This window comes from Mytilus californianus, unplaced genomic scaffold, assembly GCF_021869535.1.
Source record: "Mytilus californianus isolate M0D057914Y unplaced genomic scaffold, xbMytCali1.0.p SCAF_15, whole genome shotgun sequence".
Taxonomy (NCBI): Eukaryota; Metazoa; Mollusca; class Bivalvia; order Mytilida; family Mytilidae; genus Mytilus; species Mytilus californianus.
The window spans coordinates 19,376,391-19,401,315 of NW_026262637.1; the positions used below are offsets into that span (position 1 = coordinate 19,376,391).

The following is a 24,925-nucleotide window of genomic DNA, read 5'->3' on the forward strand; positions in this document are numbered from 1 at the left end:
GACACACATGTTTTGTTTCTTTTGCTAACGAATCTAACAATGTACTTTTACCAATTCCAATGGGTCCATCAATGGGTACTAAAAAATTCATGTTGTTTGCTTACTAAGTTGGACCTCCTTAATTTTATAATGTCCATGTGCCAGGGTGTTGATACCATTGGGTAAGATGTATCGTTTGTCATCATCAGCTGAAAGAGCTTTTTTACGACACTCAAGTGTATAGATTTGATGTCCAAGACTTCTAAACATATTCATGGTTCGGTAACTATCTTTGTATCTAGACATGTCTTGTAGTCGGCGAATGTGAGTCCGGATTTCACATTACTAGTACTCTTTTTCACCCCTTTAGCTCTCTTTGATTCGGTGTCACCCACCTTGAAAGCATACAACTTTGCACGTAACCCTACAAACAAACTCATTGGTTTACCACCACATTCATCTTTAAACATCCCAAGAACTTTAAGGTTTAATGCTGTATTTATTCCAGATGAATGATTCTTAGGGTAATTCGATGTATCAAACCACTGACGTCCATGTTCGTTCATGTCTTTGTAAACATCTGAAGTTTCCACATTACAAATAATGCTGTATGTATCTGTGTAACAGATGGTCGCTTTGTCTTTGTATGTTGGCTTCAGGTATTTGTAAACAAAGTCTGTCATTAATTTTTTGGATAAGTCAAGAATCGAAAATCCTTAATAGATCGGTTTGTCAAATACTGTTTTTGTTTTTCGCATGTGAAAAGCTGCTAGGTGTTCACTAAAAATAACCCGACGATCAAAGTTTGGTTTAGCAATGAGTTTTAGCGCTTGTTTTTCATTGTTAACCAACCGAACATCCACTCTGTTTCTAATGTTCTCCATTGTCTTGCCAAACACCAAGTTGTTCATAATTTAAAGAAATCTCTTTCAAAATCCGTCTTGGTATTGGCTCGATAGGTGGTGTTCAAGTCGATATATTTTTTCATCCATGGACTTTGGTTAAACTTAATCACTCGGTGAATCTTCTTCAGCTTATGTCCAATTTCGAGGTATTGTTTCAGGTTAACATAGTGTACTACATACTTCTCTTTATCTCCAAGGTTTGGCACTAGTTTCTCATTTTGTTCAACTGTAAAGTTTCCGGAGCCAGTGGGTAGTCATTGTGATAGTCGTAAAGCTCTTTGTGATACTCCAAATCTACCTCCAACACATATCCTTGATCGTCTTCAGCAGTGTGGGTCTCCAGGGCTGGAATCTCATCGGGAGTGATCCACGTGAACCCAACGGTGGGTAAGTGCTTACTCATAGCCCATCCATACAAGTTGTTGGCGTCCACGTACATCAAGAGATTCGTTGGTTTGCTATCATCATACCCTTCAATGTATGAATTGTTAGCTTTGGCATAGCGTTGAGTTGCGATGGTGACTCCTACCCTAATCCCTTGTTCATACATCAAAAGCATATCCGGATCTGTCAGAAGCTCAAGCTTTATACCGGTAATCTTCAATAGTGCATCATAAGAAAGACCCGGTGCTGTTAAATACCAAGCGGGGTCGAGTTGATAAATCTTCAAACAAAGATCTCTGAATTTCTCAAACACGTCGCATAGTAGGCATAGTCTTGCTCACATCCTCATTAGTGAGGGTATTGTAAAACTTTTTCTTAGATGGTAACTTAGTGGTCTGAAACTTCTCGAAACTATCCATATAAGCATAGGGGTATATACCTTTTTGCAAAAGCAATTCTACATTCACATGTTGTGTTGATGATGCGTCCAGGGGTATATCATACCCTTCATCCATAACTTTGTTAGTAAATGTAATATTACATCCCATCACCTTTTTTACTTCTGCAGAACATTTCTCAAGTAACTCTGGTAGCATTTCTTCTGGTACATCCTTTTGGTAAACCATGAGTCCATCAAACACAAGAGCACCTACTTCTATGTTTGTTTTATAAGTAGTCAAAAGCAATCATTAATGCTCTGTTTTCTAATAAACACATAATGGAATTAACGGTAGTTCCTCCAATGTTTTATTCTTTCTTATCTTTCTTTTTTTTAGATTGTTTAGCTAATTTATGTAAGTCTGGTCGTAAAGCAATGATGGATTCAGTCATGTGTTTAATCTCATTACAGTAAGATTTGTACCATTCAGGATCATCCTTGTTTTGTGCTACTCGTCTACCATCAATGATGGCTAAAGTGTCTTGTTTACATTCATCACGTGTTTTACCTGTGTGTTTCATTAAAATAGCTATAAGTACTCTTCTCGATGTTCAATATAAGCATCTTATCATTTACATTCGATTCCATTGTCATGACAAAACCATGACAGTGAAGTTGGATGAGCATTTTTCATGTCAATGTCATACATGATGTCTGAACACAAGGTGTGTCTGATTTTCCGACTCATGTTTTGAATACCTATTTTTCACTAGTCCAGTATCTACCAAAACTATTTCTCTGATAATATCTCATTACACATTCTCCTCGCCCTTGACAAGTAATCCTTCATTAATGTTAATTGTGCATCATTCTTTTCCAACTTAACCCCGTTAATGCATCGACTTCCCAATTCAAAATCATCTGGATGGGACACAATGTATTCCATTTTACGTTTACCAATAACTTCACGTAGTTGAATGACTCTATTGTTTTCTGAGGTAGATGGGTAAACCTTGTACAATTCAGGATCTAGCGGTAGGTCACCAAACACTTTTTCCATATTTTTTAAATCCTCACAAGGGGTTGCTTTTACTATTTTTTCTAAACTCGTACTCATAAATTTAAAGCTGTCTACAAATCTCAAATGTTGGTACAGTGGTTTCATGTTACCATCCTTTGATTTGTATTTACTTACTTGAATCCTTTTGGTGAATGAAATGTATTTTTCATCGGTGTTGGGAATACATGTAATTAGTCCTTCTGTTACACCTAAATTTTTAATGAAAAGGTGACTGTCATACCCAGCTGGATTATGAAAATACACGGGTATAAACTTTGGTACTTTGTTCTTCAAGTTACACTCGTTGTGTGCTCCACCTGTATACTTACCGGTGAAGAGACAGTGATCTCTGACTTTGTCCTCTCCTAAAGCGTTGTCACAGAGCCAGCACTGTGTTGCAGGCTTAAAATCACTCTTATCATCCGTCGTCATCACCATCGGTTTTTTGAAGTCATTCTCGGAGTAAATGGCTTTGATATCTTTCTCAAGTCTTTCAACAAAAATCTGCGCCACATCTTCTCCTTCTTTTTGCATAGTGTAAAGTACCGGCTCCTTAGTAAAGACACTTTCATCAAAGCATTTAATGTAATAACAAAATCCCGATGGTATATGCTTTTGATACACTTTGGTGTGTGGTTTGTCTGCAACGGTTTCCTCTGGTTTGGATTCTACTTTTTCGGTAAAGCACTCAAAGTCTGCCTAAACCGAGAAAGGAACTTTCGTCGATCTGGTGTGCTTCTCAAAGCTTTGGTAGGCTCCTTTACCGGGCATCTCGATCTTAACTGCCTTGTGGTTAACGCAATATATACTCTTTATGTTTCTTCTTTGCTGTGTAAGTGGCATAAACACCTGTAGCAAAATTTAAATCTACCGCTATTGGCAAAAAAAAATAGAGAATGGAGTGCTGAAATATGAGGAATACAGAATGGGGTGCTGATATATAAAGAATAGAGAATGGGGTGCTGAAATATAAAACCCCCTTATAAAGAATAGAGAATAATCATGTCAATCATGGGCAAAATAAGAGAATGGGGTGCTGAAATTTAGAATTTAGAAATAAAGGATCCCCATCCAGACCCTGATATAATATGTAGGACCCCCATCCAGACCCTGATATAATATGTATGATTATTTTTAAAAAAATCTAAATGTGTCTGTGATAACTATATATAGATTACAAATTGTAAATTTTAAGAATTAGAATATCATTCCGCGAACACGGTAAAAATAAGACCAATGAAATAACGCCTCTAAATTTTGTTGAATTCTTCCTGCTTTAAATACACGATCAACACACCAAGGTAAGTTAAAATCTCAATTTCTTCATATTTATAAAGAAGCCTCATTTTATGTACCGGTACTAAAGCAATCTAGACAGTGTCATGAAATACTGATTTTTCATAATAACACGTCAAGTAAATGTACGACATGCCTATTTGTCAGTATTTCTGTGATATCCTGCTATAGTACTATTCAGTTGCTATGAATGGGTTGAAAGAAGACAAGTTTGCTCCTGCAAAGATACGGAAATGACATCACGAAATGTTCTATAGCATCAATCGGTATTTATTCACTAAACACTGATTTACTTCCTAAACAACTAATATTAAAGTGTTAAGATCTATTAAACTTCATGCATAAAGAAATAACTTTGTTACACAAATGAACCCGTCGTGACCCCCACCATGCAATAAAATCCCTTTTGAGGCCAATTAAAACTAGAGGCTCTAAAGTGCATGTGTCGCTCATCTGCATCTTCAACAATGGCCATTTTTGGTAAAAATCATCATGAAAGGGCAATAACTCTATAAAAGTTAGACTGACTATTTCAGTCATGTTGACATATTGTAGATCTTGTCCTACTGATCATTTTTGCTATTTCAAGTTTTTATCTTCATTTGTATCGATCATACTTTTCACGATAGTAGGCAAAAACTAAAAAAAATGGTGAAAATCTCATTTAAACGGCAATAACTCCATTAAAGAGTCGAATTAAGATTTAAGCCGTGATGGCTTATTTGTAGATCTTGTCTTGCTGATCATTTTTGCTGTTGAAAGTTTCTATTTATCTATTATAATTGTCAAGTTTAAAGGCCAAAATGCCCAAATATTGGTAAAAATCGTCATTAAAGAGCAATAACTCCAATAACGAGTCCCCTGACGATTTCAGCCAATTGAATTTTTTGTAGATATAGTCTTGCTGATTATTTTTTTTAAATAAAGTTTCGCTCTATCTATTATATAAATAAGAAGATGTGGTACGAGTGCCAATGAGACAACTCTCCATCCAAGTCACAATGTATAAAAAGTTAACAATTATAGGCCAAAGTACGGCCTTCAACACGGAGCCTTGGCTCACACCGAACAGCAAGCTATAAAGGCCCAAAATGACTAGTGTAAAACAATTCAAACAGGAAAACCAACGGTCTAATCTATATAAAAAACGAGAAACGAGAAACACCTATGAACCACACCAACAAACGGCAACCACTGAACAACAGGCTCCTGACTTAGGACATGTGCATAAAAATGCAGCGGGTTTAAACGTTTTAACAGGCGCCAACCTTCACCCTAACCAGAGACAGTTATTTTTAGATTATGGTCAATTTTTCTGCACAAGCGAGGATAAGGTATATAAAATGACTGTAACTTTATTTAAACTTAAGACAAATTATCTATGAATGCTTGCAATTGCAAAATTTAACATAGAAAGCAATAAAACTATGAATTAGTGGTTTTATTCCTAATACAACTGCACACCAAATATCATTGACATACCATAAATGGTTCCCCTTCAACTGACATAATCGGAAACGATGGCTATGTGTTGACGAAGACAAATGCGATAAGCCTAAGGTGTCAAACCACCAATTCAAAACCCCTATATTTTAACCATTTCTTTCAATTTTCACAACTCTCTTAATATTTTACATTTATTTTAATAACATGAAAACCAGGTTTATATTATAAGTTATACATGTGTCACCTTTCTTCATTCCAATTTTGAACCAATGTAGGCCTAAACACGTACACGAATGAGTCTTCACTGTTAAGTATAAAAATATTCTTTCACATGGATGTTCTTGTATGTGGGTTCAAGTCCAACTTGGTGACTCGTAGATACGCATTGTTATTTGTGCCTATTTTAAACAAACTGTATAGATCATCTTCCTTTTATATTTGTCGTGTGATTTTTTTTTTCCTAGCCATCTCTTTAAAAACGCGTGTCTGCCTTTCACCAACCACCAAACGTGTTTCCAAGAGTCAATTTGTCGTTAAAGAGCCGATCGAGTGCATTCCTACGCTCATGTCACATTATTATCTTTTCATTTGCGCACGTTACATCCATAGTAAGGGGACGACCATTTTCTGATGATTTTGAAAATGTATATCCTGGCCTGGAAAGAACTAAAAATAAACAATCTTGCCCAAGACTGGATGAAAATAAAATATTCTGCAACACAAGATGCAGGAAATGATTGTGTACAAAAGTGAAATTAATCAAAGCCGAGGAAAAACAATAAGCATGCGTAGCAACAGATAAAAATGAATATTCAATCCGCAAAAAATCATACTACCTCCCCCAAAAATACCCGTGAAATCGTCTCCTAAAGATCAATATATATATATATATATATATATCTCACCGGCCAGTGGTGTAATATGTCCGTCTTTATATAATAGACTACTTTCGAGTTATGTCCTTCACCGGAAAAGTTCGTCAATTATGCGTGCCTTTATGACGTCATTTACCAGATAGAAGGGATCGGTGTCTTCTGGCTATTCCTACATTTTATATTTTACTATTCTGGCTATTCCTACATGGGAGATTATGGGAAGAACAATAGATGTTGTTATTGCAAAATATGTTGTTTTAGTTATTAGTGTCTAATTAGGTCACAGGTAACTTTACCTGTGGAAATTAAATAAATATAATTATTTATATGAAATTTATGTAAAAAAAAATGGTTGTCTTTTTTTGTTTGTTTGAAAACATGTATCAAGTGTTATAAGTAAGTGTTTCTTATATGGAATTTCTTGAAAATAAGATCATTTAAAAGAAAAGGTAGTAAAAGCATTACGTAGTCTGGAAAATAAAATTATTTAAAAGAACAAGTAGTAAAAGCATTTAGACTAAAAGTCTGGAAAAGAAACTATTTGAAAGAAAAGGTAGTTAAAGCATTTGATAGTAACCTTCACTTTCAACTTTAGCTTCAAAGATTTAATTAATTTCATTATTTGAAGAAAAAAATATGATTTTTTAAACAAAAACAGAAGGTTTCCAAAAAAGGGAAAATACAGAGAAATAGATGACAGACTTTATGACGCCTTTAATCTAAATCCATTGGATGTTGGACGTGTACTGATTGATATTTTAGTCTTAGATGCATGATTTTTTTATTAGTTGTTATTGGCTTTGAAATAGCTGTCAGTAACTGCGAGTACTCTCAGATCTGTACTTAGTGTCATTTTGTTGTGGGGATGTATAAGTACCCGTCCACGTCCACTCTGTGTTTTTGTTAGATGTATTTCTATTTGTATCCATCTGATGAGTTAAACCTTTTTCAACCGATTTTTATAGTTTGTTCTTATGTTGTACTGTTACACCACTGTCCCATCCCAGGGGAGGGTTGGCGCCTTCAAACGAGTTTAACCCCGCCACATTCTGTATGTTCCGTACGTCGACCTAAAATTGTTAATTTCTGTGTCATTTGGTCTCTTGTGGAGAGTTGTCTCATTTGCAATCATACCACATCTTCTAATTTTTATATTCGAACACTAAAAACAAGGTTACAGAATGATAAACTTACGCGAGTCCAGTATAGGGATGCTGCTTCTCATCTACTGCACATTGATTAAGACTTTGTATTCCCGTGTGTGTTCAATTTAGTGCAATGTTTGACTATGTTAGTGTCTGTTTTAATGTCAATTTAGTGTACTTTTCGGTGCTTTGTTTGAATGAATAATTACAACCATTTTAATATATTTATATTTTAAATGATATTATTTACTTGTATATATTAATATTTTCACCTAAATAAATTCAATTGCTTGTGAATGACCTTGTGCCTATGATTTCATATTGTGCTTGTGAATATTATTTACACAAAATGTGCTATGAAACTGTTAAATAAAATATTGTAATAGAAACTATTCTTTTTCTTTATTTTTCACAAAATTTACCTGGATTTACCTTGGTTCATTAGTTTAGTGTTGTTACAACACAATCCTACATAATCCCATTGTTTACATAAAAATTCTGGAAACTCCAACATAAAATTTTACTATTTTACCTATAAAATTCAAAATGTAGGAATAGCCAGAATGAACCAAGGGATCGCCTGTATCCCTGCACTATTAAAGTTCAGCAAGCGTCTTCGTGATCGTCATTATGCAGGAAATAATGTTTGTTCCGTAGGTACTTAATCACAATTCCCTAACGACAGCAGTGCTGATTATCAATTATAAGAATTTAATTTGTCGAATAATTCGTGCAATATAGCATCATATTTGTTCAACCGCTTGCTCAACATGGGAAGGAAGTGACGATGCCCCTAAACGCACGAATGATGTTCATTAAAACCAAAGTTTTTGACGGAAATGCAACGAACTCGAAAGTAGTCTATTGGTTCCTAACTTGGGTCTGTTCAACAGACGACCACTGCAAGTTCTTTTATACCGGGAAAATATACGTATTATCGCAAGGTACCTACAATTCGTCTATTTGAGGGGAGGGGGAATGGTTTTTTTTAATTAAAGATATATTGTCACAGTTGATTCTAAATTTCGTTTAAAAAATAAATTTCTTCCAAGGGGGGTTTTTTTTTCTTTTGAAAAGTGCTTAAAAAACATATATGTATTTACGTAGACAGAACTGAACAACATATGAGTCAATGGACAAATATGTTCTGTTTCGATTTAAAACTTGTACAAAAAATAAATGTCGAAATTCTGAAACGGAAAATAGAACTCAAGAAATCTCCTACAGTGCCCTCTTGATTGAAATATATTTTTGTAATATCTTTCTCAAAATATGACATTCAAAGTCCTCCTTACTTCTTTTTTAATTATAGCCGGTCTACACGGAAAATCTATTTTTTGTGTATGGAAATTTTGAAGATTAAAATATCTATTTTATATCATTAACAGCTTATTTCTTGAATTTCAAAAACATTTTCCGTTTTTCTTAAGATATTACAAGTTGATGTCGTTCAAACTTTAGTCCACGTATCCTGTTCTAATAATAAAGGGGACAGAGCCGGATGGGCATGAAAGAAAAAACACGAAATAGTCCATATGTACTATAAATAGGACTACGTCAGTATAATATTAGTCTATTTAAAGACTGCAGAAAACCAAACGACGAATAAAGATGTATAAACTGGAAAATCCTAGACGGGAATTTCCACCTGTGTTACTTAATATAGTTTAGGAGTTGACGTGTAGAAATAAATAGATTCACTAACGCAAAATCCCTGAACTGGCATTTGTAAAATATTTCCTCTTGTAGCATAAATTTATTTGTTGAGTGAAGCCTTAATTTGCTCATATGCCAAGTGGCTCATATTACAGGGGCGAAGCAGCCGGGGTCTTCTCCCACACTTTCAAAAAGTTAGGGGAGGGGGGCTATTTTCACGTTAAAATCTGAAAGGGGGTCAAACTTTTGTCTTTACTCCCACTCTTTGGAAACAAAAAATATTGAAAACCTAAAAGAGAACAGTTACTAACTAGGAATATATATTAGACCGTAAATAAAAGGTTGGTTGTTTTTTTTGGGGAAAATTGCCCCAAACTTTTCAATCTACACATATTAAATATAAATAAGATCTCAAATTGTGGCTTTTTGGACAGGATTTGCAGTAATTTAATTTCTTAACATGTATCGATTTGAAGTGAATAAAACGGAACTAAAACTTACCTTCATGAGAATAACTTAAAAATCCCAAAAGATTTTTTTTTAAAAGAAACTAACCTTTTTAAAGCCGTATTTTATCGTTCCAATACACATTGTACAAGAGAACTTCCCAAGAGCCGTGCATCAGTAATGTCGTTGGTAATGTCGTTCATATATAAAATTATATATATATTTTTTTTTGAATTCTCAAAACGTTCGTGTGTCATATGTAAAAACTGTTATTGACCAATGAAATTTTGTATTATACTGCACACCACGGGGGTTCGTTTATCCGAAATGCTCTGTCATCAATCGGGGGTCATGTTTTATACACAGCAAAATTAGGGGCCAAAAAGGGGCCAAAACAATACTTTTTTAATACTTTGTATACATTGTTTAATACTTCACCAATTTCAATGGGGTTTAATTCATAGTCTTGAATTCTTGTGGTTCTTTAATATGCTGAATCTAACCGTGTATGTAGATTTTTTATTTTTGGGCCCAGATTTCACATTGGTCCACATTTAATTTTTCACGGTCCAAAATTAACCTTTGTTAAATTTTAACAAAAATTGAATTCTAAGTGTTCTTTAATATGCCTAATTCTAACCTGTATTTAGATTGTTAATGTTGGGTCCCGTTTTCTAATTTGTTCCCATTAAGGTCCAAATCGGGGTTCAAAATTAAACTTTGTTTGATTTGAACATAAATTGAATTCTTGGGGTTCTTTGATATGCTGAATCTATACGTGAATTTAGATTGTTAATTTTGGGCCTTGTTTTCAAGTTGGTCCACATTAAGGTCCAAAGGGTCCAAAATCAAACGTTGTTTTATTTCAACAAAAACTGAATTCTTGGGGTTCTTTGATATGCTGAATCTAACTGTGTACTTAGATTTTTGATTTTGGGCCCGGTTTTCAAATTGGTCCGCAGGTTAAACTTTGTTTGATTTTAACAAAAAATGAATTCTTGGGGGTCTTTGATATGCTGAATTAAAACATGTCTTTATATTTTTGATATATGGTCCAGTTTTCAAGTTGGTCCAAGTCAGGGTCCAAAATTAAACTTTGTTAGATTTCAACAAAAATTGAATATATTTTTTTTTATATGCCTAATCTAACCGTTTATTTAGATTTTGGATTTTGGACCCTGTTATCAAATTGGTCCACATTGAGGTCCAAGGGTCCAAAATTAAACTTTGTTAGATGACAACAAAAATTGAATATTTTTTTTATATGCCTAATCTAACCGTTTATTTAGATTTTGGATTTTGGGCCCTGTTATCAAATTGGTCCATATTGAGGTCCAAGGGTCCAAAATTAAACTTTGTTTTATTTCAACAAAAAATTAATTCTTGGGGTTCTTTGATATGCTGAATCTAACCGTGAACTTAGATTTTTGATTTCGGGCCCGGTTTTCAAATTGGTCCACAGAGTCCAAAATTAAACTTATTTTGATTTTAACAAAAATTGAATTCTTGGGGGTCTTTGATATGCTGAATCTAAACATGTCTTTAGAATTTTGATTCATGGGCCCAGTTTTAGAGTTGGTCCAAATCGGGGTCCAAAATTAAACTTTGTTTGATTTCAACAAAAATTGAATATATGTTTTTTTCAAATGCCTAATCTAACCGTATTTTTAGATTTTGGATTTTGGGCCCTGTTATCTAATTGGTCCACATTGAGGTCCAAAGATCCAAAATTAAACTTTGATTGATTTCATCAAAAATTGAGTTATTGGGGTTCTTTCATTTGCTGAATCTAACCATATATTTAGATTTTGGATATTTGACCATAATAGGAAAATGTCCAATTTAAAAAAAATAAAACATTTGAGTCGAGAACTATTTATGAAGGCAATTGATTTTGACATTTGCAGAAAGGACTGCAGTCAACAGTGTTTAGCTAAAGATGAACCAATTTTGATTTTCATCGTCAAAATGTTTTATGATCGTAATTTCGTTCTTATTGGCTTTAGTACATGCTCATTTGAACAGTTCACCAAGTATCACTTGAAGAATATAATCATACTGTTTCAACAGCTTATTCATTTTCAGGTTGGCTTTACACTAAATCCATCAAAATGATATTTTTTCACTCCGTTTTTGATTCATTATTATCAGAGAATCAAAACTAAAGTCGATTAGAAGTTTAATAAATCTAACGTTGTTATAACACATCGACGGTAACCGTAGACACACATATTATTGTTTTGTTTGTAATATTAATCTGTACCAAAACCAACCTTGCATTCCGGCAATTAGTATCCAATTAACGTAACAATAGTTTTATTGTTATTGATACGTTTTTAACGTAATAGTAGCCAGTGCCTTTTTTGTTTTTATCAATTCAGTACGTCGTGGTGCGCTGTAACACATGAAACTTAGGCCTATTTACATGCCTCCAACATGGCGAGAGTAACAGACGGATGATGCCTTTAGTTTCATTGTAAATAATAATGCTTACCGTTTTATATGTTTTATAACTATTCAACTTCATAATATTTGAACTGGCTTTGCAAGTTTTTTTTTATCCGAGCGCCACCAAAGAGTCTTATGTAGAATCAATGGTAAACCAGGAAAACCCATATCCTCCGCAGAAAAATAATAAAATAGCCTTTCAAGACGTCTGCTAGTCCAAATAATTATGACGTCATGAAAGGCTATTTTAATTCTTAACAAAAAAATAACACAGCCTTTCAAGACGTCATAATAATTTGGAATAATACATTGCGCCACATAATTATTTTATTTTCAATGGCGAAAATGGAAGCCATTGGCATGGACGCTGTAAATTTAGTTCTTAAAAACCAATAAATTTATCCACATACCATCATTACGTTTACCAATCTTGCATGACAATTGTATTTTAAAAGACAAATATATCTACTAGCTATTAAGCATCGTGTAATGTACTTTTATGTCTTTTGTCAACCAAGACTATTGTCTGATAGGTTGTCAGGGTGAATTTTCAAAAGTTTAAAACATTCTAATTAAATATTTCATGGAAGGGTAGACTAAAATTCTTCACAGGTTGAAGATGAATAACCCTAGATAATGTTTTGAAGTTATGCATTTTTAAGATCCACTTGTAATGTCATCAAGGGTTTTCAGTAGAGATTTAAGGGGTGTTAGTGCACAGTGTGTCCGGGTTTTTTTTTTATAGTTCATTTCATGAATGAAATAAGTTATATGATTATTTTTAATTGGAACATGAGTGAACAAAATAAAATAGAATACAAGTAAGAAATACAACTTAAATTTTAACATTTGTAGTAGCACGAAACTTTTGTTGTTGTTATTCAAACACACCTACTCTGTTCATTAGAAAGGTATTTCTCTTGACCCATATACTTTATTTCTTGGTATTGTGAATTTTTAGTGTAATTATATCAACACGTAGCCTGAATATATAAAAATAATGGAATCTGAAGCTAGATGATGTATCAAATAACTGCTTGATAAGTTTTCAAGATAAAATCGTCAACTCAGACACGCCTGAACGTAAAAAGGTGCAACCAACTTTCATATTTCGTTGAGATAATGATTATTGGCCATTTATTAGCATTTTTTTCCAAAACACTGTAGGCGGGGGCAGTGATGCAAATCAATGCTTTAAAAAGGTTAAACTTTTATTTTTCTGTGGAATTTTTTTCAGTGCAATCTATTCTTGTGCACAAAAAAGATCCACATGTATTTGCACCTACCATAATCTACTGTTTTGTGAAAATTTGTCTTTTCTTATAAAGTTTACAAATATCTTGAAGCTCCATACAATAATTTAACAATACACACATATATAACATGCAAAAAATCCTAACTAATGCACCTACATTAAACTTTTAAAGCCCATAGAAACAGTTGTAAACAATTCAAATATATCAACTTGACCATTTATACCCTTCTCTAATAAAGAGTTCCGTGTTTTTTGTTTAAAATTAAACTGGATATCAGCCTGGTAATAATGTAAGCAATGTGTCATAGGAAATTTACGAGAAAGTGCACAAATTTAAAAGTCCTCTATAGTATACTATCGTTTAATAACATAAATCAATATTGTATATAGTTTAAATCACAAATTTGTTATTTTCATTGCAAGAAATAATTATTTTCTGTTTAATTTGGAGTAAAATTTAATAAATAGTTCATGTATGCAACAGTATATTTGTAATCATCAGATGTCAATGGAATATCGTACATGTATAACTAAAGAAGAAGACTCGGTGGAAAAATCTTAATTTTTGAATTTAGCAAAAATATTTAAAAGTACATTTGTTAAGGTCAATAGTACATGTAGTAATTTTTGGTTACAACTTTTCCAGAAAATCAACATCTTCCAAGGGATCAAACTCATAAACAATCCTGTATTCAGAAAAGTTGCTAACCAAAAGTTTGCCTTTTATGTAATCATTTGCACTTTGCAATATTTTCCTTTGAATAGAAAAAAAACTTTTTTTTGTACAGTAAAATTATATCCTACTTGGGGTATATATATCCCAAAAAGGATATTAAAAATTAAAAACCATTTGGGAAAACATCCATCTGTATTAGCCTGGTATTTTTTATGAGTTTTTTTTTTTTATATACCCCTGTTTTAAATAAGTGTTAGGCCGTGTTCACACCAAAATTTGCATACTGTAAACATGTTTACAATAAGTTTCATGTAATGAACAATGGTTTCACAAATTCACATCAAGTTTGTTCTCATTTGTACATCGGTTTTAATTACCTGAACATGAGATTTTTTCACACCATATATATAGTTCCCAATTGTTCTCATGTCTGTAACATATGCACAATTGAACTGTAAAAAATTTGGTTACATCTTAATTAAGAGCATCTTTTTAAGAATAATAGTCATTACTTTTTTCAATTTACTGGCCAGTTTTGTCTTTTTTATTAAGTAAGAGTATTGATACAATATCAGAATGATTGACAACTGTCATTATCAAAGAACAATTAACAAAAGGGTGGGACAATAATTATACCCCACACAACGGGTTGAGGAGGGTATAATGTTTTTGACCCGTCCGTCAGTCCTGTTTTTTGTCATCGCAACTCCTCTCAAACCACACAACAGAATTTCAGGAAACCTGTTTAGATAATAAGGACATACTATGTAGTTGTGCATATCGACAGGAAATTGCGATTCAATTTTTTTTCTAGGAGTTACACCCCTTTGAACTTATTTACTTTAATGTACTACTGCAAAAGTTTGTCATCGCAACTCCTCTGATACCACACAACAGAATTTCGTGAAAGCTTTTTAGATAATAAGGACATACTATGTAGATGTGCATATCGACAGGAAATTACAGTTCAATTTTTTTTCTAGGAGTTACGCCCCTTTGAACTTATTTGCTTCAATGTACTACTGCAACAGTTTGTCATCGCAACTCCTCTGATACCACACAACAGAATTTCATGAAACCTTTTTAGATAATAAGGACATACTATGTAGATGTGCATATCGACAGGAAATTACGATTCAATTTTTTTTCTAGGAGTTATGCCCCTTTGAACTTATTTGCTTCAATGTACTACTGCAACAGTTTGTCATCGCAACTCCTCTGATACCACACAACAGAATTTCATGAAACCTTTTTAGATAATAAGGACATACTATGTAGATGTGCATATCGACAGGAAATTACGGTTACATTTTTTTTCTAGGAGTTACGCCCCTTTGAACTTATTTGCTTCTAAGTACTACTGCAACAGTTTGTCATCGCAACTCCTCTGATACCACACAACAGAATTTCATGAAACTTTGTAGATAATAAGGACATACTATGTAGATGTGCATATCGACAGGAAATTACGGTTCAATTTTTTTTCTAGGAGTTACGCCCCTTTGAACTTATTTGCTTCAATGTACTTCTGCAACAGTTTGCCATTGCAACTCCTCTGAAACCACACAACATAATTTCATGAAACTTTGTAGATAATAAGGACATACTATGTAGATGTGCATATTGACAGGAAATTATGATTCAATTTTTTTTTCTTATACAATCTTTTTTTCTTACACATATTTTATTTCTCCAATGACAATGTGGGGACGTGGGGTATGTGAGCGCGCTCACTAAGGTTCTTTAATTGGAATTGTATATAGACCCCTCCTCTTCAATGCCAATCAAAATTGACCAAATTACATAACTATTGAGTTTATACATAACATGACAGACCACTCAATACACAATAACTTGACCTCATTAGTATCAGATAGATGTTTGATCTATATAGGTCAGTGTCATAAGGTGGTCTCTGTCTTCATGTGTAATGGATGGTTAACATAAATATTAAATGTGCATTTCTTTAATAAAATTGAATACAGATGATAAATTTTAATCATCTACCTATATTTATAACTTTTGATTTACACTGCATTAAACAAAAATTAAATAAATGATAAATGTAAATTTCGGGAGATGAAAAAAGAGCTTAAGTTTCAAGTCTCTTTATCCAATGAGAGACTACAATAATTATTTTTTATTAGGTAATTTCTTCTGTTTTAAAAAATATAAATATTAAGTTGCAATTTAAAAGAAGTTATTATGCAAATTAGTGACCAACCTACCGTTACATTGACTTCTATTAAGCTATATTATGCACTGTAGAATTGCTTATCTTTCTAAAAAATCTGCAGTAATGTAACTTGCAAATATGCAATAGTGCTATAGAAACTTTTTCTTGTCTACCACCACTGCTATGGAAGAGTAAAATATGATTAAAATTATACACACAATTCTTCCAATCTTTCCATCAGTGATTTCAGATCACTTTGATTATCAATGGGAATGTGATACGGTTTAGATTAAGTGTTGAGTATACTTACACCACAGCAAGTTAAGCTAAATGTGAACATGACCTTACAGTGCTAATGTGACTCTTAGTGTTCATTTATCTCATTACAGTCCAAAATCTTTTAGGTTCCTTGTTGGGGAAAGAATAGCTGCGTTTACACCTAAATAATTTCTCTGAGTTTAGACAAATGTGTGCAGTTTAAATAGATTTCAGGCCTATTGTCCCCAAAGGGCCAAGTGAGCTTTTCTCGTCACTTGATGTCCGTCTTCCGTCGTCCTCCACCATCATCTGTTAACTTTTACAAAAATCTTCTCCTCTAAAACTATAAGACCAAATTTAACCAAACTTGGCCACAATCATCATTGGAGTATCTAGTTTTAAAAATGTGTCCGATGACCCCTCCTGCCAACCAAGATGGCCGATATGGCTAAAAAAAAAAATAGAAGTAAAATGCAAGTTTTGTCTATTATTTTGAAAACCATTATAAAAATCTGACAAGCAAAAATGTTCAAAAGGTTGAGCTCTACCAATAATTGTTTATTGACCTCAAAACTGTCGGGTGACTTTTTATGGGAGTTGTTGCCCTTAAATGACAAATTTTACATTTTTTTTTCATTTTTGCCTATTATTTTAAAAACTATAATAGATAGATAGAAACTAAAATAATCAATAATGATCAGCAAGACAAGATCTAAATTAAAGACAGTATGGATGAAATTTTACGACGACTCCTTATTGGAGTTATTGCCCTTTAATGACAATTTTTACCAATTCTTTGCATTTATAATAGATAAATAGAAACTTTAAATAACAAAAATGATCAGCAAGGCAAGATTCACAAACAAGTCAAATTTTGCCAAATGTAGTAAGTAGACTGTCACTCTTCATAGGAGTGACTGTTCTTTAATGAGGATTTTTTTTACCCTCTTTTGTGTTTTGAGCTAAAACTAAAGAAAATAAAGAGAAACTAAATAGACAAAATTATCAGCAATACAAGATCAACAAAAAAAAGATTTTTGTCATGAATTTTATTCTTGTCTACAATGTTGGAGAGAGTCCATTGTTGAATATGCACATAGACCTAGGTGAGCAACACAGGCACTTCAGAGCTCTAGTTTTTTTTTCATGCAGAAGGTGAATAAAATAAACTATAAGTTGGGTAAAATCTCTCCTCAGATTTGTTTGTATGGCATGATTTAATTTGGTTAGTTATATTAGAAAAATCAACCAGTTTCCCCTCAAACATAGCTGTCAAGGGAAATAACTGTAACAATGATGTTGAAAAATATCTATTTGATTATTTTAAAATGAATGGTTATTCAATTCATTTATAGGCACTAATTAGTTAATGAGATATTTTGTTCATTGTTACATGTAGTTAGTTATGTAGTTATGTATGAATGTTGTCAAAGATTACTGGTATACACAGTTTGCACCCTTAGCCACTAGGCTGATGCCCCAGACTAGTTAGTATCTGCAAAACTTAGTGTAGACAGATAAGAAAAATGTCGGAATATTGGTCTTCAGACTAGTAGATGGAAAAGATTTTGGTGCAGACTGTACACTAAAACCTGTATCAAATAAAACTATGTAATGTCCTTATTCTAACTTCTTACTCATCATTTGTAAAGCACAAATTGATTTATACAAGTCAAGGATAAAACACGATTAATTCGACCAAGGACTAGTACGTGTAAATGGACTTCTGCCATTACAAGCTTATAAATAGAAACTTTGTAAATATACAGCACAATCATTTCAAATGAAAAGCTTAAATATTGATATTTTGTACTGAACAGGCTATGAGTCTATGACACCTAATGAATAATTACACAATTAAGGTAGAACAATAACACAAATCAATGTTCACAATCAACAGTTGCTTCTTTTGTTTTTTTTTCAAAAGTATAGCGTTTTCCTGAAAGCTACTGATGGTCATGAAATATTATTTACAAATTAAAGTACATGTATGTATCCTCACATAAATGTTTTTGCTGTTATTTCTGTTATTTGATATGAAAGTGCCAGAATTTTTCTGTAAAAATGGTGCTGTAAGATGTCATAGATTTTTGGGCTATTATTGAGCCTTTTTATGTACCTACCATTAATGGGAAGTACAGGATTTAATGTTCTTCAAGATTACAAGTTGGTCAGGAATAATATAGTTTTTATTTGAAATGGGTAGGGATAAGTTCAAACATTATTCTGCCATGAGCCCCTCACACACTACTCACACTTATGTCACTATATCACACAATTAAGAAAACATAAAAGATAATTCAAACGAAACTTTTACCGTTAATGTTAAATACATTCATACATGTATGATAATTCCCTGATTATCCAGTATATATATACTGAAAGCAGTTTGATTAGAAAGTGTTAAATTTTAACATTTGTTGCAGTATTTCCTAAACTTATTTCATATAGTTCTACCAGAGAATTCAAAAGACCTTTTAAAAATCTAAGCTATGATAACTTCTCAAACAGTATATCTTAAGCCATGATTACTTCTCAGACAGTGTATCTTAAGGGTACCATAAGGAGTGCAAGATTTATTCCTGCTGCTGGTTTTTGTCTCGTGACAACCAAGGAGAAAAAGCGAGACTTAGGCATGCTGATTCCTTCGGTAGCAGCATCAACAATGTAATAGTTTGTGATTAGGTCAGGTTTATGGGGAACCACTATTGATAGGTCAATGATATTTGGTATGCAGATGTATAAGCATAGGCACATGTAATTTCCATGGAGATTCTTTGGCTCCCCCTCAGTCATGGTTCATTGAATTTGAATGTTTTGCATTATTTACATGTTAAAGTTTGTGATTAGATCAGTTTAAGATGAACGACTAATGTTAAGTCAATGATATTCAATATGCAGTTATTTTGGCATTTGCAAGTCTCATTTCCATGGAGATTTTATGGCCCTACCCCCCCATGTTCTCCCCAGATATTTCATTTAGCATCCTGGTAAACGGGAAATTGAAATACCATCTTGTTTCTAAAAATTATAGCATCACATCCATAACATAATCTATAAGAAAACCAATTCAGATAGCATCACATTTAAGATTATAGCATCACAGTACCATGATGCTAAAAGGCCCTGGGGAGAACACTGCCCCCTCATTATGGTTCATTGACTTTGAAATTTTTACATAGTTTACAAGTTAAAGTTTGTGTAAAGGTTAGTTTAAGGGAACCACTTATGATAAGTCAGTGGTATTCAGTATGCAGTTTTATAAGCATCAGCATTTCACATTTCCCTGGACCTTCAGTCATGGTTCTTTGACTTTGAATGATTTGCATAATTTACATGTTTAAATATTGCAATTTTAATTTCAACCTTTCCATTATACCATCAAAAATACAAAACACGAGACATATCTCTGTGTCAATAGTTTACTTTGATATTAAAACTGTTTTATCATGTTCATATGTTCTTCAGATCAGGGATAAGAAGAGGATAGTATATCGATCAGGAATACAAAGAGGATAGCATATAGATCAGGGATAAGAAAAGGATAGCATATAGATTAGGAATAAGAAGCAGATAGGATATAGATCAGGAATAAGAAGAGGATAGCATATGAATCAGGAATAAGAAGAGGATAGCATATAACCAGGAATAAGAAGCGGATAGGATATATAGATCAGGAATAACCAGGAATAAGAAGCTGATACCATATAGATCAGGAATAAGAAGAGGATAGCATATAATCAGCAATAAGAAGAGGATAGCATATAACCAGGAATTGGAAGAGAATAGCATATGAATCAGGATTAAGAAGTGGATAGCATATTGATTAGAAATAAGAAGAAGATAGCATATGAATCAGGAATAAGAAGAGGATAGGATATAGATCAGGAGTAAGAAGCAGATAGGATATAGATCAGGAATAAATAGAGGATGACATATAGATCAGGAATAAGAAAAGGATAGCATATAGGTCAGAAATAAGAAGAGAATAGCATATAACCAGAAATAAGAATAGGATAGCATATAACCAGGAATAAGAAGAGGATAGCATATAACCAGGAATAAGAATAGGATAGCATATAACCAGGAATAAGAAGAGGATAGCATTAACAAATAATTACAAGAAGGGAATCACATTTGTAGGTTATGATTAACAAGGGGATATTACATAAATAGATCAGAAAAAGGAAAGGATATAATAGGAAAAGGATAACTTAGATATAACTTAAATAAGAAAAGAATGACAAGAAGAAATTGAAAAAGAAAAGAACAGCCATAGAAGTAGGACTATATTAACAGAAGGGAAGGATCAGAGGAGAGTGTGCAACATAAGATATTTAAAAAACATATTTAAACTAATAGGTAATAGAAGACTGCACCAGTTCATAATTTAACGAAAGACAATAGATTTTAGACAGTATACATGGTATATACCTTTTAAGAGGCCAAAGAAGCAGCACACATTTGTTATTGAGAAGAAAAATTAGCTCAAAATCTTAAAATTTGTAGTCTTCTCATTTTGAGATAATGTGACACACTTATTTATTTGCATAAAAACAAATTATGACCAAGGATAAAGGTTTAGGAATTTTGTTGTTATATGATTTAAAAAGCAGTTCAGTAGTTCAATTGAACTCAAAGGATGAAAGCCTTAAGTCTATCCCTGTAAGAGAAATGGAAATAAAGTTGAAAGAATTAATACATGAAATATGCGAAGATAGGTTTGCAGAATTAGGAGCCAATACTTTTGTACTGATAGTTGGTATTGACTTGGAAAAGACAGATCCACTAGAAGCATTACATTTCAGTTCACAAAATTACATATTTATTGGATATATGCAAAAAGGAATGGATAAGTCAGATATTATATTAAAGTACTTTGGTGCTGTACCATCTGATTGTTCCAAAAAGGTGGCAGCATTTAAACAATTTATACAAAAATCTACTGCTGAAAGTTCCATAGCAAGCGATGTAGGTATAAACAAGGAATGTTTAGCTTTTCTAGAAAACACTGCATGTACAGTTGCTGAATGGATAAACTCACTAAGAAATCAACATCTACCTTCAGTCGAAGTTATTTGCAGTATATTGCTAAAGCTACTCCAGAGGGAAAATATTTTAAGCATTCAATTTTTTAAAGTAATTGAATTTATAAAAGATTTATCTTCTTGCTCTTGTTATATCAGTACAATATGTAAAGCTGCCATTTTGAAACTTTTACAAGTATATGAATTTCCTATAAAAGAAAATGAAAAACATTGTGCAACCTTTTTGCATGTTTTGTCAGCTAACAGACTAGAAGAATTGGTAAATATCTATTTTTATAGATATAAATTATTAAGACCCTTGATTGCTAATCCTACTATTTTATTGGAGAAATCAAAAGTAACATTAGATGCAGTTGAATATTGGAAAAACCATACAATCAGATCAATTGTCAGGAATGGAGATCTTAGGACTTGTGAAGTTGCAGAATGTTGCAAATTTTTTGATATAATTTGTCTGATATTGGATTGTGACAACTTCAGTACAAATATGCGTACCTTAAAGCAACACTGTAAAATATTACATAGATCAAATATAGAATGTGTTTTCTGTGATATATATGGATTAAAAGAATTACTGAGCAACTTTAACATTGGAGATAATTTCTTATCAAACAGCATTGCTGCCTTAAATGGTATTCACCATAACCAGAAGATAAACTTGTCAGAATTGAGACGAAATAGTAACGTTCTTTTAGTTAAATATTTAAGAACAATGAAACATTCTGAGTATAAGGCTGTTGCTTTAAAAGTTTTAGATACATATACGTTATACAGAAACTCTTTCCCTATAGAATCTGAGACGAAAATACCTTTAGATGCAGGAATAAAGAATGTTTGTCCAAGTGAAATGCGTAGGAGTATTCTTGAAATTGAAAGTGTAGATTTACTGCTTTTAACCTATCTTGACAAACATATTCAACTACAACAACATGACCAATGGAATATTTTGGAATCTGTTGTACTACAGTTATTTTTATACAACAATAATCTGTGTACCAGTGCCATTACAAAATATATCAAATCAAGAGACATTATTAAGATTATGATGGATACAGAAATAAATGAGTTACCCTATGACATATTGACAAAGCACACATTTTTACCAATATTACTTATATTGCTTGAAATCCAGGATAAAAAAGAAGAAAAACAGAGATTATTACAATGGATCAATAGTTGTGATGCTAAATATCAATTGATTATAAATCTTCTTGTACATGAACAAACTATAGAAATGACCAATTGGAGCACATTTCCCCAAAATTTATCTCTTGAAGAAGTCTTGACAACAAACAGTAATTTAAAGGAACAGAATTTTTTAAGATTTGTTGAACCTGTTGAAAGAAAGTGTCATGAACTTGTTATAAAAAGTTGTCATGAACATGATGAAAGAATTTGTCAGGACATTGTTGAAAGAAGTTGTCATAAAGTTGTTGAAAGAAATAATATATTAAAAAAGACGAAAGATATCATAAGAAAAGGACACCAGAGTTGTCTTGAATTTTTAGAAATTAATACTAGGGAGAACCTATACAAAAGCTTTGCTAAAGCTATTCATGAACACATTTGTAAAGACAAAGAATTACAGTATTCTAGTGAGTGTTGTTCTAACCATCAGCACAATTCAACACATAAACTCTTATGTCCTAGTAAAAAGTTTTGTGTTCAAATTGATGATGTTTTATTTGGTTTTGTAAATAAGAACTTATTTACAAGGCATAACAACTGTAGATGCCATGGGAACTTGTGTTATGATGAGACATGCAATATACATTTACAACATAGAAATAAACCAAAATTATTTTTATTTGAAGAGGATGCTGTTTCAAATATCACGAAGCATATTTTGCTTAAAGACATTCAAAGTGGAAATATAAATAAACATATATCTCTTGTCAAAGATGGTAGGGTGACTGAGTGTCAGTTAACTTTTACAGAAAGGTGCTATATAGTGTTAGGAATTAGTCATATCTTAAATCAAACCATGCTAGTGGTGCTGAAAACTATAATGACAAAGAACAATTGTAAGCAAGAAACTGGAACAAGGAAACAAACTGTAGCAAACCTATGCTTATTGTTTGGTTTAGTTACATGTAAGCAAATATTTAAAATAAGTGGGAAGGGGGAAGATAATGTCTGTATACAATTTTCTGAGAAGTTTCAGAAATCATTATCTATTCATGGAAATGGGAAACTAGAGAATATTATGCAAAAGGACAAATTAATGGATTTATTTGATATATTGCAAACAGACAAGTCTAAATGTATTAAGAGTGAACTATATAATATTATTAACCATAACAGCATATTTAGAAATGATGAAATAACAGTATTCCCAGTTAGTAAAAATGTAATGTCTAATGAGATATTGAGAGTTGGATCATTGAACAATTTTCCCTCTGAAAACAGCCCAAGTCTGATCAAGCTTGCTAAATATGGATTTTATTATGAAGGAAAAGGACGAGAAGTTACCTGTTTTTCATGTGGAGTTAAACACGAAGATTGGTCTTATCGATCTAATCCTTTGGAAGTACATAGACAAATATCTCCATATTGTGAATATTTGAAGACATTTAGACCCTCTATAGACATTATAGAGGGTGACTGCCGTCAAAATGCTACCCCAAGAATGCAAACTACTGAGATTTCACATGTGAATGGTATAGGTAGGTATATTTAGATTTGTTCATTCATATCTTGTTAAAAATATCTTTGGAGAAAAACATATCTAAGACCTCTTTTCATTACTTAGAATACACAATGTTTTTATACGACCGCAAAAAAATTTTGCAGTCGTATATTGGTATGACGTTGGCGTCGTCGTCGTCCAAAGACACATTGGTTTTCGCACTCTAACTTTAGTTAAAGTGAATAGATCTCTATGAAATTTTACCATAAGGTCCAATACCACAAAAGGAAGGTTGGGATTGATTTTGTGGGTTATGGTACCAATAGTTAAGGAATTAGGGGCCAAAAATAAGCATTTTTGTAACTCCAAGACATAACTTGTGTGTTAGTGTATGGATCTCTCTAACATTGTACCACAAGGTTCCATATCACAAAGGGAATGCTTGGATTGATTTTGGGGGTAATTGCCTCAAAATTTTAGGAATTAGGGGCTAAAAAAGGGGCAAAAAACAAGCATTTTTCTAGTTTCATGACAATAACTTGTGTGTAAGTCTATGGATCTTTCTGAAATTGTACTACAAGGTTTCATATCACAAAGGGAAAGCTGGAATTGAGTTTGGGGGTAATTGCCCATAATGTTTAGAAATAAGGGACCAAAAAGGGGCCAAAAATAAGCATTTTTCTAGTTTCCAGACAATAACTTGCGTTCAAGTGTATGGATCTCTCTGAAATTGTACCACAAGGTTCCATATCACAAAGGGAATGCTTGGATTGATTTTGGGGGTAATTGCCTCAAAATTTTAGGAATTAGGGGCCAAAAAAGTGGCAAAAAACAATCATTTTTCTAGTTTCATGACAATAACT

General features: G+C 32.7%; 1 protein-coding gene across 3 annotated transcripts in view; it reads left to right on the forward strand.

Moving 5' to 3' along the window:
- LOC127725587 (uncharacterized) overlaps positions 1 to 24,925 on the forward strand; it is an 82,288-nt gene that overhangs the window by 48,318 nt on the left and 9,045 nt on the right. For 2 of the 3 annotated variants that reach the window (XM_052232670.1, XM_052232672.1), the window contains exons 1-2: positions 3,920 to 4,008; positions 19,854 to 24,099. In XM_052232670.1, the coding sequence (XP_052088630.1) occupies positions 20,949 to 24,099 (3,151 nt within the window). In that variant the 5' untranslated portion in view covers positions 3,920 to 4,008; positions 19,854 to 20,948. Of the gene's footprint in view, positions 1 to 3,919; positions 4,009 to 19,853; positions 24,100 to 24,925 lie in introns of those variants that run through there. The other variant, XM_052232671.1, reaches the window with a different exon arrangement.